The 16,662-nt window shown below is 35.0% G+C and overlaps 1 protein-coding gene across 1 annotated transcript; it reads right to left on the bottom strand.

Moving 5' to 3' along the window:
• Positions 1–1,119: 1,119 nt before the first annotated feature.
• On the bottom strand, positions 1,120–2,256 carry LOC135143826 (uncharacterized). Its single transcript, XM_064075766.1, has 2 exons — positions 2,244–2,256; positions 1,120–1,643 (listed from the first exon to the last, which is right to left on the bottom strand). The coding sequence occupies exons 1-2, from the start codon at positions 2,254–2,256 to the stop codon at positions 1,120–1,122; spliced, it is 537 nt and encodes a 178-aa protein (XP_063931836.1).
• Positions 2,257–16,662: the final 14,406 nt, after the last annotated feature.

A 16,662-nucleotide genomic window follows, 5' to 3' on the forward strand; every position in this document is an offset into this window, starting at 1 on the left:
TATCAATGACTTTATGTTGATTGTTTGTTATCTTTGCAGAGGGCACTGACCCCGTTGTCAAATTAACTTGTACATGCAGAAGACGGATAATTGTCTCTTGGTCCGTAATTCTTTTTTCGAGATGACTGTTTAGTTTGTTTAAAGTTGAATTTTCACGTTTTACAAACTCACATGTCTTTATTAGATTCTCATGGTCCTCTGTAGCGTCCTCCATGGCATCACTGTATTCAATACTGTCATCGTTTGACCTTGTTCTTGATATCACTAGGGCACTTTCACTCAGCGTTTTTGCGAAATCTATAAGCACTTTGTTGTTATTAACATATGCCGGTAACTCTTGATGTATTATAAGGTTAATAATGTCAGATTTCTTCAATTTATTGAGCTCTGTGCACAGTGTGTCTGCATCCGTCGCCATGTTGGACTGTAGCTTTCCATCTGGCTAATTCATCCAATGGTCGGGGTTTCCGATTAAATTCAGATGGTAAATATATTCTCAGTTGCACTAAATGGTCAGAAATAGGGATGTACCGACTAGTGGCCGACCGGTCGGATAAGCCGACTATTCGGCCGTTTTTCATCGTCGGCTGCAGTCGGCGACTGGTCGGCTAAACAGCCGATCGGTCGGCTTTTTTTTATTAAAATTAAAATAGTATATAAAACAATTAAATCCGGTTTACAGAACCTCAATTAAATATTTAATTGCCATTTAATTTTTAACCCCGTGTTAAAGTACCATATGACCAACTCTACGCCAATCAGACGTCGCTAATTAGGCCTTGTTAAATGCGCGATCAACTTAGTCTCAGTTAAATTATTGTATAAACTGGCCCTAAATTGTGTTATTCTTTATTTTTGTAGTGAGTTACTAAAAAAATTAAATGTTAAAATTATCCAAACAAATTTAACACATTTTTTGGAATCCAAAGGAACTTTAGTTATTCCTTTTATTAAAATAAAACAAATTTTTAAGGTAGTCAGAAAAATAGAAAAAGAAAACACACTGTCGTATTTATAAACCGGTTTTAGCAAAGCTGAACAGTCGGCCGACTAGTCGGTTTTTACTGGCCGAACAATCGGCTAGTCGGTTAGTCGGCCAGACCTACAGTCGGCACATCTCTAGTCAGAAATTTGTTTTGCTAAATTATTACCCAGTCTCACATGAAGTGGACCACTCAACCAAGAGTTCAATAATTTGCGTACAACTCCTAAGCAGATGCAATGCATGTAATCAATGGGGAAACATGCAATAAAATCAATTGGCAGGACTAACAGAGGCGTTTCGCCCACGTGATGCTCTTCATCTAATTGCAATCTAAATGAACGATCAGTTCTCTTAGGTGCAAAAATGTTCTTTAATGTCACTCTACCACAATAATACTCCCCTGGATCATGACATTTATCGCAGGATGAGTATCCTCCGTGAGATTTAACGCACTTTATAAACGCCTTTGCAGGACTATCGCAAACAAAGCTGTGGATCTCAACTGCGTATTTCCTGTTGTTATATTCAAAGCCGTTAACCAATAACTCTTTCAGCTCAGTTACAAAATCACTCAAATAATTAGGGAGTGGTTTTGGTTTCGAAGTCCCACAAAATATGCCAATAATAAACGGACTAGTTTTGGAGTTTTTAATTAAACCTAATATTGGCCACAATTGAACTTTTGAGCTATTAAAAAGAGGAAGACCATCAATGTTAAAACTTAATTTTAAGAGATTTTTATCAAATGAATTTGCATGTATTTTATCTAACTCAATTGTTAAACTTTTAAGAAGACCAAAATGACAATATTCTCCAGTTTCTAATATTTTACTTGTAAAATCTAACGGAGTTTTTAATAATGTTCTGCTGTCAGTAGGAAGTTCAGGATGAAATGGGGACAACATTTTTAGAAGATCAGTTAAAGCTGAGCGAGAGATACAATGTTGAACTGTTGCCCAGCGTCTTAACTGAGATAAAAGGTTATATTCTTTCTCGTCAGAGTTCTCGTCATTGTTAGCCGAAATTTCAAAATCGCTACATACGGAATTAGTTTCACAAACATTGTGATTATTTGAAAAGTCATTGCACTGACTAAAATTTGTTTTAATTGAATGAGGTGAAATATAATTCTCAATTGTCTGACTACTTGAAGAGGTTGATGGTCCTTTAGACGTTATAGAATGAACACTATTTTTTATTTTATTTACAGTTTCTGCCACTCTGCGGTTAAATTGTCTTTTCCCTACCAAATCTTTACGTTTGCGCAACATTTTGCAATAGAATTAAATAATCTTAAACTGAACGCTTACTGACCTTTTGAATCCGTTGAGGAGCGTGTTTCAGATATACCTTTATATCTCCTTCTATAATTTGCTCTGTTGCCGTCCGTTGCTCAGTTTAACAGCACCTGCAAATAATATAAATAGTAAAAATATTAAAGCACACTGATTTTTTTTCACTTACGGATAACAACTTTGTTAATAAGGAGTTCGTGAAAAGCCTTCTTTTCTTTTCGCGTACCTCTAAAACTGTACGTACAGGCCACCTTATCCGTGATTAAATGTCGTAAGACATTATTTGTTTGCGAGGTTCGGTCACGACTTCCCAACGTAGACAGATACAAGCTCTGAGAAAAAAGCAATTTTATAAAGGCCAAAAAATAAAGAACATATAAACTTACCAACGCAAAAAGATTTTCTTTGTCTTGTATAAAGTCCTCCAAAACGTTCAGTTCTTCTTGTGTAGTTACTGGTAATTGGACCGGTATATTATCGGGCAAAATATAGCGTGGTGCAGACTGTGGGTTGTTTTTTTTAAGTATCGCCAAAATTTCTTTATTTTGCTCTTTCACTTGAGCTACAAGTGCAATTAATTGGCTTTGAGTACCTAAAAATAGTGACATATGTAATTACTGTATAAAGTGAATATTTTTAAGATGACTAAAATTATTTATGCGTAAACAAGTAGCCACTATTCAAAAGTCAGGACAAAAAAGATACTTTACCTAAAAAATCTTTTTTAAATAGAATAAATTTTACCTGCACAATCACATACTCCTGATCTAGGGCCGGTTTATCAATGCGCAGTTAAGTTAAAGTAACTGGCAGTTAAAGCTTGTCTGTGAGTTAACCTGTTTATCATTACCCGCTAGCTCAAAACTGGTGGTCAAAGTGCCTGATAAATTAACTGACAGTTCAAACTGTCAGTTAAAGCGTTATCCACCAGTTAGTGGCAACATAACCTAATAAATCCAAATAAATCTGTTATGAATTTAACAATATTTTGATGAGGACTTATGTTGTGCAACAAATTGACAGAGAAAAGATGAGAAAAACACTTATTATTAGCTGATTATTTTCCAGGTCTAATGTAGATACCAAAAATTAAAAACTTATCTAATAATACCGCGAGATCGAAAAAGAAATTAATCGAAGTGGGCCATGCACGACAAGCCGTTTGTCGTAATCACGGTGGTAGGGTAATTTAATTTTTTTTATTAAATGTCAAACTGACAGTTTAAAATTAGAATTATGACGCCTACTTTTAAAACATAAGAATGAATTAAAATCACCGTTTTCCAATTTTGTCTAAAATTTATCCCATTTCTAAAGATTCCAATAACAAAAAAGCTTTAATTTCGTTTGATAACAGTGCAATAGTGTATTAAGTATTAAGAACGGTAAGGGGTGTTTACTGGTCGAAGGCAAAAGTTTGGAGACGGAGCGAAGCGACGTCTCCAATTTGTCTGAGACCAGTAAACCCCCTTAACGTTCGTGATGCTTATACTATTTTTTGTACGACCATCAAAAGATTTGCGTCTTTTTATCAAATTCATAAATTGAAAGAATTTATATCAAACATCAACAAGGTCTTTTTTTTAATTTAAAATTTGTTACTATGGTTTCGATTAATATAAACAACAATTTTAAAAATCAGTTTCCATTTTAACCGCTGTCGTTTTAGATTTGATCTGGCTTGATTTCGAGTTAATTTTCTTTCCGCGACTATAAGGGAGTGATTTATTTGCTTAAAATATCCAATCATAAGTGATGCTGAAAGCGAAAATGTCGAAGTCGAACACGCATGGAATTTCAAATAAAAAAAATCTTGAATGCATGATTACTTACCGTTCAGCTGAACAGTAAGTAATTTACTTACCGTTCTCCCCTTAGTTGTTAGTCGTAGCAACCCGTAAAGTGAACTTACTGCTATGGAAACCTGTACGGTTGTTACGAGCCAAACTCACAGCTCGTTGCCGGCCTGCTAGTGGAGAAGGGGTGAGTTCCTGCGGGTGCAAAGGGTCAGGTCGCTAGAGGTTCGCAAAGAAGAGAGAGCACACTGTTTGGTGTAGCGACGTCGCCAGGGCGCCACCAGTTTTTATTAAGACACAATTACAACAACAAAAAACCGGAAAAATATTTAACTATTGTAATTGCAAGCTGTTACTTAAAATATTTGATTACAATAACACCTCAGGTCACTAATTAAAAAGATAAGAGTGAGAAATAACTAAATAATTAAGCAAAAGAAAATGAGTAAGATATTAATGATAATGATTTAATGCGACTAATGGTTTACGATAAATACGAGCAATACGAACGATAGTTTAATTACGAAAGGCGACGAACTACTTAACGATAAATACGAGCGATACGAACGATGTTTACGAAGCGAACAAATTAGTTGGAGTCGTAACGAATAACGATTTGATTAATTATTTCGAGGGCTATGGGATAAACGAAGTAGGCCACACGCTCGGTAGTCCTAACGAACGTACGGAGGTATCAACGTAGAGCGGAGCGTCACAGTCTTACCGGTTGTTATTACTAGGTTATGTGCGAGTGCTAGTTACGCCAAACTTCGAAACGTTTTGCGATACAATAAAGAAAAGGTAAGGCGACTAATACTTAAACTTAATGAGATGGAATGGAAGTACCATGGGCACTTGCCTCCTTCGATATCCACGACGAGATGTCGAAACACAGCGGCGTCGCAGCGAATTTCCAGTCGATGTCGAGTCGAGGTTTTTGGTGACGGCCTGTCCAACCGATGGTAACTCTCCAGCTGTTCTGGGAGGGCTCACAACTGCCCGCGACAGTTGGAATTCATAGAATTCGTTCTCCCACTCAAAACTGGCTCCAATTCTCGATCACGGGAATAACAAGATCAGCGACAAAACAAAAAAAGCTGCAAGGAGAGCAAAGTCTGAGAAGATGTTCGAACTCAGTCAACCCCAAGGGTTCCACATGTCACATGCACTTGGTAAGTAGTAAAATATTATCGTTAACATGAAAATAACCATAACCACTGTTCGAAGGGATGCCAGGGAAAAGCTAATCAAAAGATTTACCTGCGGATCGACTGCAGCTTCTCCGATTTTAGCGGGATGGTCTAGTGCCCTTAACCCAAAATCCGACAAAGTCGTAGTGCTCGAACGCACTATTTCTTTTACAGCTCACAAATGCGCTCCAAGCGATAGCACCTTGTAGGGGACCCAACAGATCCGACGAATGCGATTCCAAACGTAACGCCAAAGAAAAGGTTGCTAAAACGAACTGCAAAAGAGGAAAGCACTAACCCCCAACATCATTCAACACGGAGTACCAAAGCAAAATGGATTCCCTTCCACCTGCGATGACGTGGCAAGGTAACGAAGCGAGAGTTCACGGAAGTTTGGCCCTCTAGTGGCAAACTTACGAAACGTCGAATTCCGACGAAAATCCCTAATCGATGTAACTAATGAGTGGATGCGATGGTTATTAACAAAAGAAAAAAACAAACAAGGCTATCAAGATTCCAGAAATGACGAAGACTCTAGGGGACGCTCCACGGCGTTTGTTCCCACCTAGGTAAGCAAATGAAATTCGCGAACAAAAATAACAAACAGAACGAAAATCGAATTTCAGAGTGAAGCTCTGGGATGGCGCGATCCATCCAGTTCCTTATAGCAAGAACCAAGCTGAAACGATCCAGAAGACCGATCTACAAACAGCGAGGCTGAAACACTCATCTGAGCCCCTCCAAGCTCAGAATCATCGCGACAGTCTTGCGACTGGGGGAGTCAAAAGCTCGGGACGAACCCTCCACCAAAGTTGTCCTTCATTGCCACCGTGCCCAACCCAACCACCCATGCACGAAATGACGAAACAAAAAAAAAAACGAGTAAACAAAATGTAATCCGATCCGAGAATGCCAATAAAAACCGAAATAGCTACTGCGAATTTTCAATTCGTAACACGGTAAATGATCGAAAAAGCGATGGTCGTACAAAAATTACTTTTGTCAACGTGACGATTAATAAATAGTATATTATTAGCCAAGGTTGCAGAGCCAAGCATTCTAGACCGAGCGCAAATTAGAACCCGAGACGCGCAGCGTCGAGGGCTCTGAAGCGCGAGGTCTAGAAGTGGCTTTGCAAGCGTGGTTAATATACTATTTTTTTCACTAGTAGAAACCATAAGACAATAAACTGAAAAAATTAACGTTCAATTTTTTGACGCAACATGATTTTGTTTTGATTTCTAATCAAACTTAATCTAAATCTTCAACACAAAGAAAACCGTTTATACTTGTCGCTGAGTTAATCATTTTATCTTCTACCGTCTACCAACTACCATGCGTATACTCAAGTAATGTTTGTAGCACACATTTGTTCATTTTTTAAGAAATAGTCACATCAAACATTGCGTACATAACCTCAATTTTTCTTTTTGAACCGGTGGTCGCAAAAGTTGAATTTGCTACCACTAAATGAGTCGACATTTGCATGCGTCCTGGCTGCTAGTGAAAAAAAAAAATTTTAAACTAAGACAACCGCCATTTCGTGCATGGCCAACTTTGACTAATTTCTTTTTCGATCTCTCTGTATTTATTTACAGGTGTACCCACTTGTTTCATTTTTAATTTCCAATATTTTTTTTCTAATGCTAAATTTTGGTTTTCATGATTGATCACGTGAAACGCGATATACAATCGTTGAATACCGAATGCGGATCGAATCTGATGGAACTTTCAAGGTCGGGGAGTTTTGAACTGACCAATCACAACTCATTCCCAGTGGGGTGAGCGTTACCACCTTAAGAGAGTAACATCTAAACTTCGAGCTACGAAACTGGAAGAAACATCGTGCATTGATAAACACTTTACCTCCGTTAACTGCTAGTTACCCTTATCTGACAGTTACTTAACAGACACTTTTAACTGAGCATTGATAAACCGGCCCCTACTAGACGTCACCAGTGAACTTGTAGACGGTAACGATAGACTATCGGACTGCAAATTCTTAACACTCAACTGAGGAGATGGTGGAATATTTTCGTAAGGTCCTACATAAATATGCACAAATATATTTTGTAATAAAAAATTGTAATAAAAATGTCTTACTGTAAGCAGCATCAGATGAAACTGACTGAGAGCCTATAGATGTTGGTGTGCTTGGTAGAGATAAATTATCACAAAACACCTTTCTTAAACTTAGTTGTGTTCTCGAAGAGTGAGCTTGATGCAGTTCTATATAAAATAAATATGAATAAAAATAACTGGTCCAATTAAGTTTTAGTGTATTAACTTACTAGGAGAAGTTGCAATACTCTCCAATAATCTTGGTGGTCGAGGCAAATATTTTGATCGTTTATTTATTGTAATATCAGTATCCTCATCGCTAAAATCAGACGATATTCTTCGCGGAATTCGTTTTCTTTTTGCAGAAACTTGCTCCACCTCGGACTGAACATCTGACGTCACTTCTAACTGCCTCAATTTTTTCGAAGCTTTATCAAAGTCATCTGAAAAGCAGTTTTATAAATATTAATTCTAGTGGTGTTCACTGCATTTATTATTATTACAATGACTATACCAGCTTTTGAAAAAAAAATTGCAATATTAATTTTGTGTATTTTCCCGACAAATACTTATAATTTTTTTTTTTTAATTACGAACATATAATGCATGTTACAGTCTTTTAAATTCAATTTAATTCAATAAGGGTAATACCTGCGTACCGCCGCAATTTACGTAGACCTTTCTGGGACACGGCGAAGGCGAAAGATCCGTTGCAATTCACAAGCAAGAACAGTCCGATTCTTTTAACTTTGGCAGTGTCGTAAACTAATAGCAAAAAAGACATCTGGAATGTTTACGTTTATGTCTACAGTGGGTGCAGACCACTTCAAGCTTTCATGGTTTTACGACACTTTCCCAAAATTAAAAGAATAAGACTCTTGGAATTTAAAGTATTTTTTTCGTCAGCTGCAGTTTACATTTGCCGATAGAGGCACGATTCAAATATGGCAGAGCCGCATATTTGTGATTTGTGAATGTTTGAAAGTACACAGAAAATGAAAATTATAACAACTAAGTAAAATATCAAGCTTTTAAAAACTGAATAAAAATATAATTAAAAGTTAAAACTTATATGTCATATAACTTTTGATTTTTTTCTTACTACTTTTGAAGTTTGAATTATTGTGGGTAACCGAAAAACTAAAAAAATTAAAGAAAAACAAAAAACAAAAAAAAATCGTGTTTTTTTTTTAAATCATTGATTTTTGATTTTTTAAAAGAAACCGATTTTTTTACAACCCTGTTTTAGGCATATTATTTTATACTCTTATTTATTTTTCCTGCGTTTTAAACAAGATTTTGAGAAATTACCTTGCGTTCGGAAAAAACAACTGTTCCAATATTCTGTGATATTCCAAAGGACGGATAATTGACCCTTTTCCTGTAAGCAAAGTGAGTAGACATTATATAAATTCCAATGATACAGAGTGAGACAACATCGCGCAGGCGAAGTCAGATTTTTGGAGCGCCAAGTTAAAATTAACCAATGAGCGACAGATTACGCATGTGTAGCCGGTTGCATTCTGTCAAAGCGGTTTGTTGTCACAGCACAGTATAGATATCAATCAGTAGAGACAACTCGCTGTTTTTACTGACCCGTTTTCATGGGTGGTCTTTTGTCTTGTGACCGTATAATAATAATAATAATAATAATAATAAGGTTTATTCTCCAATGGGACAAGCCCAATTACAGGAAAATTATAATAACAACATAAAGTATAAAGGTACAACATAAATAAAATTCTACATATAAACACTAAATAGACTGTAACAAAATAAAATGCATATCTATTATAAACCGAACACTGCAGTAACATATTTTACAAGTGTGTTAGTTACCTAAATCTTTGATCTTTTGAGATCTGTTTAGAGTTACACCATCGATCTTGTAGGAATACAACACAGAAACTTTTTTTTTAGTATATGATATAACAAAACATTTTAATACATTTAAATATAATTTATTTAGGACACACCATCTAAATAAAGAACATAGATCAGCCTGTAAACTGTCGCAATCCAGGATTGAATTAATCTTAACGTATATTTTCAGATCATCTGCGAAGAGTAACTTATCGTTATTGATAAAGTCGGGTAGATCATTGACAAATAGTAAAAATAGAAGAGGACCTAAATTTGAACCTTGAGGAATCCCCGAAGTTGGAGTAAATGATTCAGACCAGAAATTCCGATATCTCACTGAATGTTGCCGATTAGTCATGTATGAATATAACAAATTGGAAAGGGATTTCGAAAAACCAAGAATTGACAATTTATTTAATAGAATGTGATGATCTATGCGGTCAAAAGCCTTGGCAAAGTCCGTATAAATCACATCAACCTGTCCTCGATTATCGAGAGTTTCCGAAATAAATTGCGTAATGCACCCCAAATTTGTTATTGTCGATCTCTGGTTCACAAAACCATGTTGGTAAGGAGAGATAATATGTTTAATAGTTGAATAAATCTGGTTATACAAACATGATTCAAAAATTTTTGCAAAGTTGCACAATATAGAAATGGGTCTGTAATTATTTATTTGAGCAGGATGACCTTTTTTAAGAACTGGAGTTACACAGGCTTTCTTCCATATTTTGGGAAATTCATTATTCTTTATTACTAGATTAAATAACATATATAGAGGAGTAACAAGTATGGAGGCACAATCGCGTAATAGAAAACTCGGTATCCCATCAGCGCCGGAAGTTAAAGTGTTTTTGCTACGTTTTAATGCACTTATAATTTCTTTTTCACTAATATGTGAAACTGTCACCACTTCATTTGATATATGTTTAATTTCGGATGTACATACATAATTAGGATCTGAGACAGTATACACAGATTGAAAATATTCTTTAAATGCGTTTACTATATCATGGGGTGATGTGAATTCTGCTCCATTGAGGTGGACACATCCGGGTATTCTTGTTCTGCGCTTTTTACTATTTACAAATGTCCAAAATTGCTTTGGATCACCATAAATTGAATTTTCAATATTAGTTATATAATCTCTATAGCTCTGCTCTATGAGAAGTTTACAACTCGTACGGGCTTTTTTAAAGAGATTGTAGTAGTAGGGTGATTTGTAACGTTTGTATCTAGCAAAGGCAGCAGACTTAAATTGAACTGATCGAATTACTTCCTGAGTAAACCATGGAGGATAAAACGAGGTATGCGAAGGTTTTTTACGAAACTTTGGCACCGTAAGGTTAAATATTTCATACAATTTGTTGTATAATTTTGTACATGATTCCTCTGTAGTTGTATGCTTATTTAGAAAGGACCAATCGGTGTTTAAAAGCATATCATACATTAAAGGAAAATTTGCTTTTTTAAAATTCCATTGATCAGTATTGTCATTAATATCGAAATTGCGTTCAAGTCCAATTAAGGAAAATTCCAAGAGTAAAGTTGGGTGGTGTTTATCCTCTTCCACTAGAGAAATAGGTGCTTTGCTGACGCCACAAATGAAAGTGGAAAAAACTAAATCTAAAATATGATTATAACTATTGAACACATTATTGTACTGCTGTAAGTTATGAATGTTACTAAAATTATTTAATTGCAATGAGAATCTATCATTTTTGTTTTCGAAAAAAGTAGGTGTGTTGAGATCACCAACAATTAAAATATCATTACTGTTACATAGTAATAAATAATTGTTAAAAATTTCAAAAAATAATTCAAAATCGTGCAAAGAAATAGCGGGTGGAATATAGAGAACAAAAATAAACACATTTTGACTTATTAATTTTACACCTACAATATCGATTTGAGGAATCTCCTGTGTTAAGAAAGATAAATCCAGATGTGTTACATGAAAATGTGCATTCACGGCAAGGAGAACTCCACCACCTCTTGTTACCCCATGTTCCTGTAAGTTTCTGTCTTTTCTGAAAACTAAATAGTTGTTCGAAAAAATTTCTGAAGTGGATATGTCATTAGTAAGCCAAATTTCCGTGAGAAGTATCAAATCAAAATTAGCCGATGAGATTGAATGATAGAAATCAATAGTTTTGGAACGTAGTCCTCTGACATTTTGATATATGCAATTGATGGGGAATCTGCAATTGGGCGAACTAACTAGTTTAAAGATACTATCTTTGGTATACCATTGACGTATCTTATCTTGAGATCTTTTTCACCATTATTTAATCGATCCTTCAATTCCAGCTTCACTTGTTTATAGAAATCTATTTGTTTTTTTGTCCGGTCGAAAGAAAGAGTAATATTACTAAAATTTGGGTTATCCTTCAAACATTTAGCATTCTTTATAACATCTAGAACATCATTCCTGGAATTTAGACAAATCTTAATTGGTCTCGATCGAGCATTATTTTTGTTATATCTTCCTAATCTTTTTATTTGAGATGTTTGGGGTTCATTGTTCGCCTTTACAATTTTGAGGATCTCGCTTACCACTGCCACATCCTTATTTTGACGTTCTTCAGCTGTTTGAGCGGGTTCAGTGTTTTCAGGTATTCCAAAGATTATAACATTATTTTGTTTTTGTTGTCGTTCAAACACCTCATGAACTATTTCCTCAAATTCTATCGAGTTAGACGAGGCAGTTTTCGAGGAAAGGGTACTTTTTAAATTATTGATTTCATCCTGAAAACTTTGCCGCATTTTATCCAATGATTTTGAAAATTCCTCACGTAGCGTGTCAACAATGGATTTGACATTCTTGTATTGAGTAATATTTATGCTACATTCATTGCAAACCACTTTTACCGATTTAGATTTGCTCCTTGTCATTTTTATGTCATTCTCCGATAAATTAACACATTTAAAGTGAACAGCATTTTGACAGACGTCGCAGTTAATGTGAGGGCTATTATGATTAACGGATGAATTGCAATTTGCACATGAACTCATTATAACTGCTATTACATAAAAGGATTAGATTAACAAGGGATTACAAAGCTTCACACCTTAGGGTCTTTTAAGGTGGCTGATAAGCAATAACATACAAGGTGGAGCAGACCACGGTCAGGTCAACAGTAGAGAACAAGGGAGGATTATAATACTTTGTCAAGGCTAACAGTGGTCCATAAAACACTGCAAATACTAATCGAAGAACTAATCAGAAGAGATAGTACAACACCTTGTGCACAATGAGGTCTATAAAAAGCTTGTATTACCCAGGTTTTCAAAATTCAAAAATTAAATCAGATAGCTTACAGTTGACAGCTGAATGTATTACTTCACAGCTTATACAATTTGTTCGGTTAGTTTATCCACACAAAAACATCAGTAATATGATGCACTTTTACACTCTTCACTTGGCACGATCGATGAGGGCGCGCAACGCAAGGTACTTCTCTTTCTTACACATTGGGACATTGAACTGCGGTACTTTGGTTATCTAGTGACTTTAATGTGAAATATTTGAAATTTGGCAGTTTAGTTGCATTGGTTTTGATGATTTAAGGCTGATCTTCCGGTGTAATTATTGCAGTTAAGTGTAATTTTCACACAGACATTTTAAAAAGCGTTGTTCACGTTTTCATAGGACCATTGTTTACTGTTTTTTTTTTTTTTGTAAAAAAATTAAATGTACATATATTAGCATTTTCTAATAACGTTGAATTTTACAACCATTTACAGCCATCATGAAAAAGAAATTAATGAAACGTAAAATCGTAATCAGAGAAGCGGGCCACATCTAAATTTCAACATGGCATCCCTGTTATAGGGCGCTTAATTAATTATTTATTATAATAGACTGTGTGGTTTCTAAGATCAACTAGTTATAAAATGTTATTGTTATTACACTATTTTTAACTCTTTTCCAAAAATTCATTTGCACAAAGTGTAGTAAATTGTGTACACGAATCAATTTTAAAATGAAGAGTTTGTGATCCTTTTTAAATTAGGTGGCGACATCTAGAAATATTTTGGACAACGACCACCGACGACGGCTTAAAATTCGGGTCAAAAAGATCAAAGGTGCCGACACGAGTTGTCCATACTGACTGTTGTCTATACTGTGGTCACAGGCCTTTGCTCTGCTGCCCGAGTGCCGGATACTATTTCCAACGTGGTTTTGAAGATGCGTGCGCACGGAAAGTCACGATGGAAGTTTTACGATCTTACAGGAAAAGGGTCAATTAACAAAAGAATCATAAAATTATAAATTCTGATGGTCGAGGAAATAGGCGGCTCGTTTCAGGTATTAAGTTGCAGTCCTGTGAATCTTATCAGTTGAGAATGTACACAATAAACTAAAGCACGTTTATGTAAAAACATCTTATTATTCTGTCTTAAACAGAATAGGATTCCAATTTTATGATACTATTATTCCCACGTTAAGCCGGAAATGGGTAGTAAGCCCGGTCCAGATGCTAAAAACTAAAAATTTCCATGCACACCTGCTCAAAATATATGTGCACTAACCGGCAAAAATAATCGGTCAGCCTGAAATATTTTGCAAATTAACTTTAAAAATTATTAATTTAACGAATGAGTATTTATTTTTCTCTCTTTTTTAACTTAATTTGTACATCGTAAGCCGAGGGTTCTTTGAGCTTTAACTTGGCAATGTATCTTATACGATTTATTTTTTTTTGTTTGTAATTTGCAGAGCTGTTCAGTACTTCAAGTAAAAGTACTTGAAGTATTACTACAAGGTACAAAAGTACTTGAAGTATTACTACAAGGTACAAAAGTACTTGAAGTATTACTTCAAGTACTTTAACTACTTCAAGTACTTTACTTGAAGTACTTTTATATTTGGGTACTTGGTACTTGGAGTATTTCTAAAATATACTTGAGTTTAGTACTTGATTTTGCCAAGTACCTTACTCCAAGTACTTCACTCCGTATTTGAAATACTCTTGAAGTACTTGAAGTATGAAAGTGGAAACTTCAAATACTTTAGTCTCTATTTTTCAAAGTTTTCACACCTCAAAATAGGGTCTGTTAAATACTTGAAGTTATTAATTCAATTATTTGATTAGATGTATTTTTTATGGTAAAATCGTGTTTGTTTCCTGTGAGGTTATATTTTGATCTGTGATTGTAGATATCTTATCCGCAATACGACCTATATTTCATAGGTACTTGCATAATGCAGATAGGTAGGTAAGAAAATTAATGTCATAAATATGTCATTTCGGAGTGGATGACGACAGCAGCTTTGCGGGTAGTTTTTCAGTACCTTCCGAGTACCCCAAAGGGGATCGGGTTTGTTGACGTACCTGCTAAAGTGCAAGGTCGGATTTGAAAATATTTGAGAAATGATTCAGTACTCGTTCAAAAAGATATTTATTCTTTCATTAGTTTATTAACCCCGCCGTGTATTTGTCAGTAAGAAGCCTGTTCAGGAAGGAGAACTCGGTAGGGGATTATCCCTTTTATTACAATAGCTGATGGCAGGTACAGACTTTCATATTCGCCTCTTTCTCGTAAAATTCAACACAATTTTATGTTAAATATTTTGCAGTTTAATTTTATTTATTACGTTAGACACTCGTTTATTACCAAATCCTCTTTTTTTTGTTTATACATGGTTCAGCCATATAAACTTAGTTTGCTATTACTTAAATATTTTAGGTATAATTTTTTTTTAAGAAAACTTGCAGTCATTTATTATGATTATGTATAGTGAATTTTAGAATTATTTTTTTTACATTTCTGGAAATTAAGAAAAATGCGAAATCTGAAAAATATAAAACGTTTACTTTTTTAAAAACACAGTAAATTTACGTATGCACGTGAGCTATAATTAACTATTATTCGCTTAATATCATTACTTTTAGTTAATAAATAAAAAAAGTTATTCAAAGTATCCCATCCATTACTATTGTAGCTGATTCACCCTGTACTTATATGTGCATATTATCTGCAAAAAATGTATTGTACAATTTCGTATTGTATTTGCATTTGCAACCGTTTTGTAATTTGTGAGCAATTGTTTTGCGTGATCCTGAATAAATTTAATATGTCATTCAAAAAAAGCTCTGTCTATCAGTGGCGGCTCCTCAGAAGAGGCAGGGGAGGCTGAGCCTCCTCTATTTTTTGGAGCTGAGCTTCCTCTAGTTTTTTTCGATGAAAGAATTTATATTTTTGTAGACATTTGTTATTTTTCAGAATATTTTCTTGGATTTCATTTACTTTCATCATATATCAGGTTAAAATGTCGGAAAAATTTATATTTGCGCCCTCACAATCATAATTCACATTCACACCACTCCGCGTTTGGTTTCAGCGGCAGAGGCTTGCTAGCCGCTAGCCTCCGAACGACGATGCATCTGAATAATGAAACCGTAACCTTGACGCACCGTCAGTGTGCATTGCATTGGCTAAAAAGTTGATCGGACTGCCGCTCCAAGCCGCTAGCCTCCGGCTAGTTCATCTCTTTTCAGATCAAGTCGTACAGATAACTTTTCTTATTAGTTGGAGCAATCGGGTGTAAGTAGGAAAAACATTGAGGTGGTTTCGCGAGCTCCCTGTTCAGTGGTAGTGGTGTTTAGGCTTTACGCAGGTAAGGGTATAAAAGGGAAGACTAACACCATCACTCCCATTAATGGTATTGACAGTTACAATTAGAAACAAAACAGAGCATTTCATGAAAATAATTATAATAAAACTAAATAGTTAACGGCTTCGGTTTTAAGAAACAAATTATACTGTTGGAATTGTGTATTATTTATAAGTGATAAACTGATAAATCTTCCGCTTGGGGTAAAACAGGCTATAATAATTTACAAAATTTGTCACGAGCTATAGAAAGGTATGAAAAATCACAGGAACATATATTTTCTTCGATTAAATTAGAAATGCTTGGTAAGCAAAACATTGCCAATAATTTAGATTCGGCTCATAAAAGGGAGAACTATTACGAGAAAGTTGGTGAAAATTGGGCAATTTTGAAAAGACTAATCGATGCAATATAATTTATCTGTCAACGCAAGAGTGTTCTTTTCGTGGGCATGACGAAAAAAATTATTCAGATAATAAAAGTAAAAGTACTGCTTTTCAAATTTGAGCCTCCTCTGAAGAAAACTTCACGAGCCGCCACTGCTGTCTATATTATACAGTTTCCAAGTTTCTTCATCAGGGTTTTCAGCTTCTTTTAATGAATTGTAATACTGACTTTGCGTTCGGTATGGAGGCCAAAAAACTTGTTTTTTTAAAGGGGTGTACCATTTTTTTGATACCAGAGCAATTCCAGCTCCATCTTCTTCACAAAACTGCACAGCTACGAACGCCATTTTATTACACTGCGGACAATAGGTGTTATTTAGTTTTCATCAAATTGAGAATAAAAATTTAATTTGTTACATTCAATAAATAAAAAATAAAAAAGAACAAATTTTTACACTGAATTT

This window comes from Zophobas morio, unplaced genomic scaffold, assembly GCF_036711695.1.
Source record: "Zophobas morio isolate AGI-343-1 ecotype UQ-CSIRO unplaced genomic scaffold, CSIRO_AGI_Zmor_V1 ptg000076l, whole genome shotgun sequence".
Taxonomy (NCBI): domain Eukaryota; kingdom Metazoa; phylum Arthropoda; class Insecta; order Coleoptera; family Tenebrionidae; genus Zophobas; species Zophobas morio.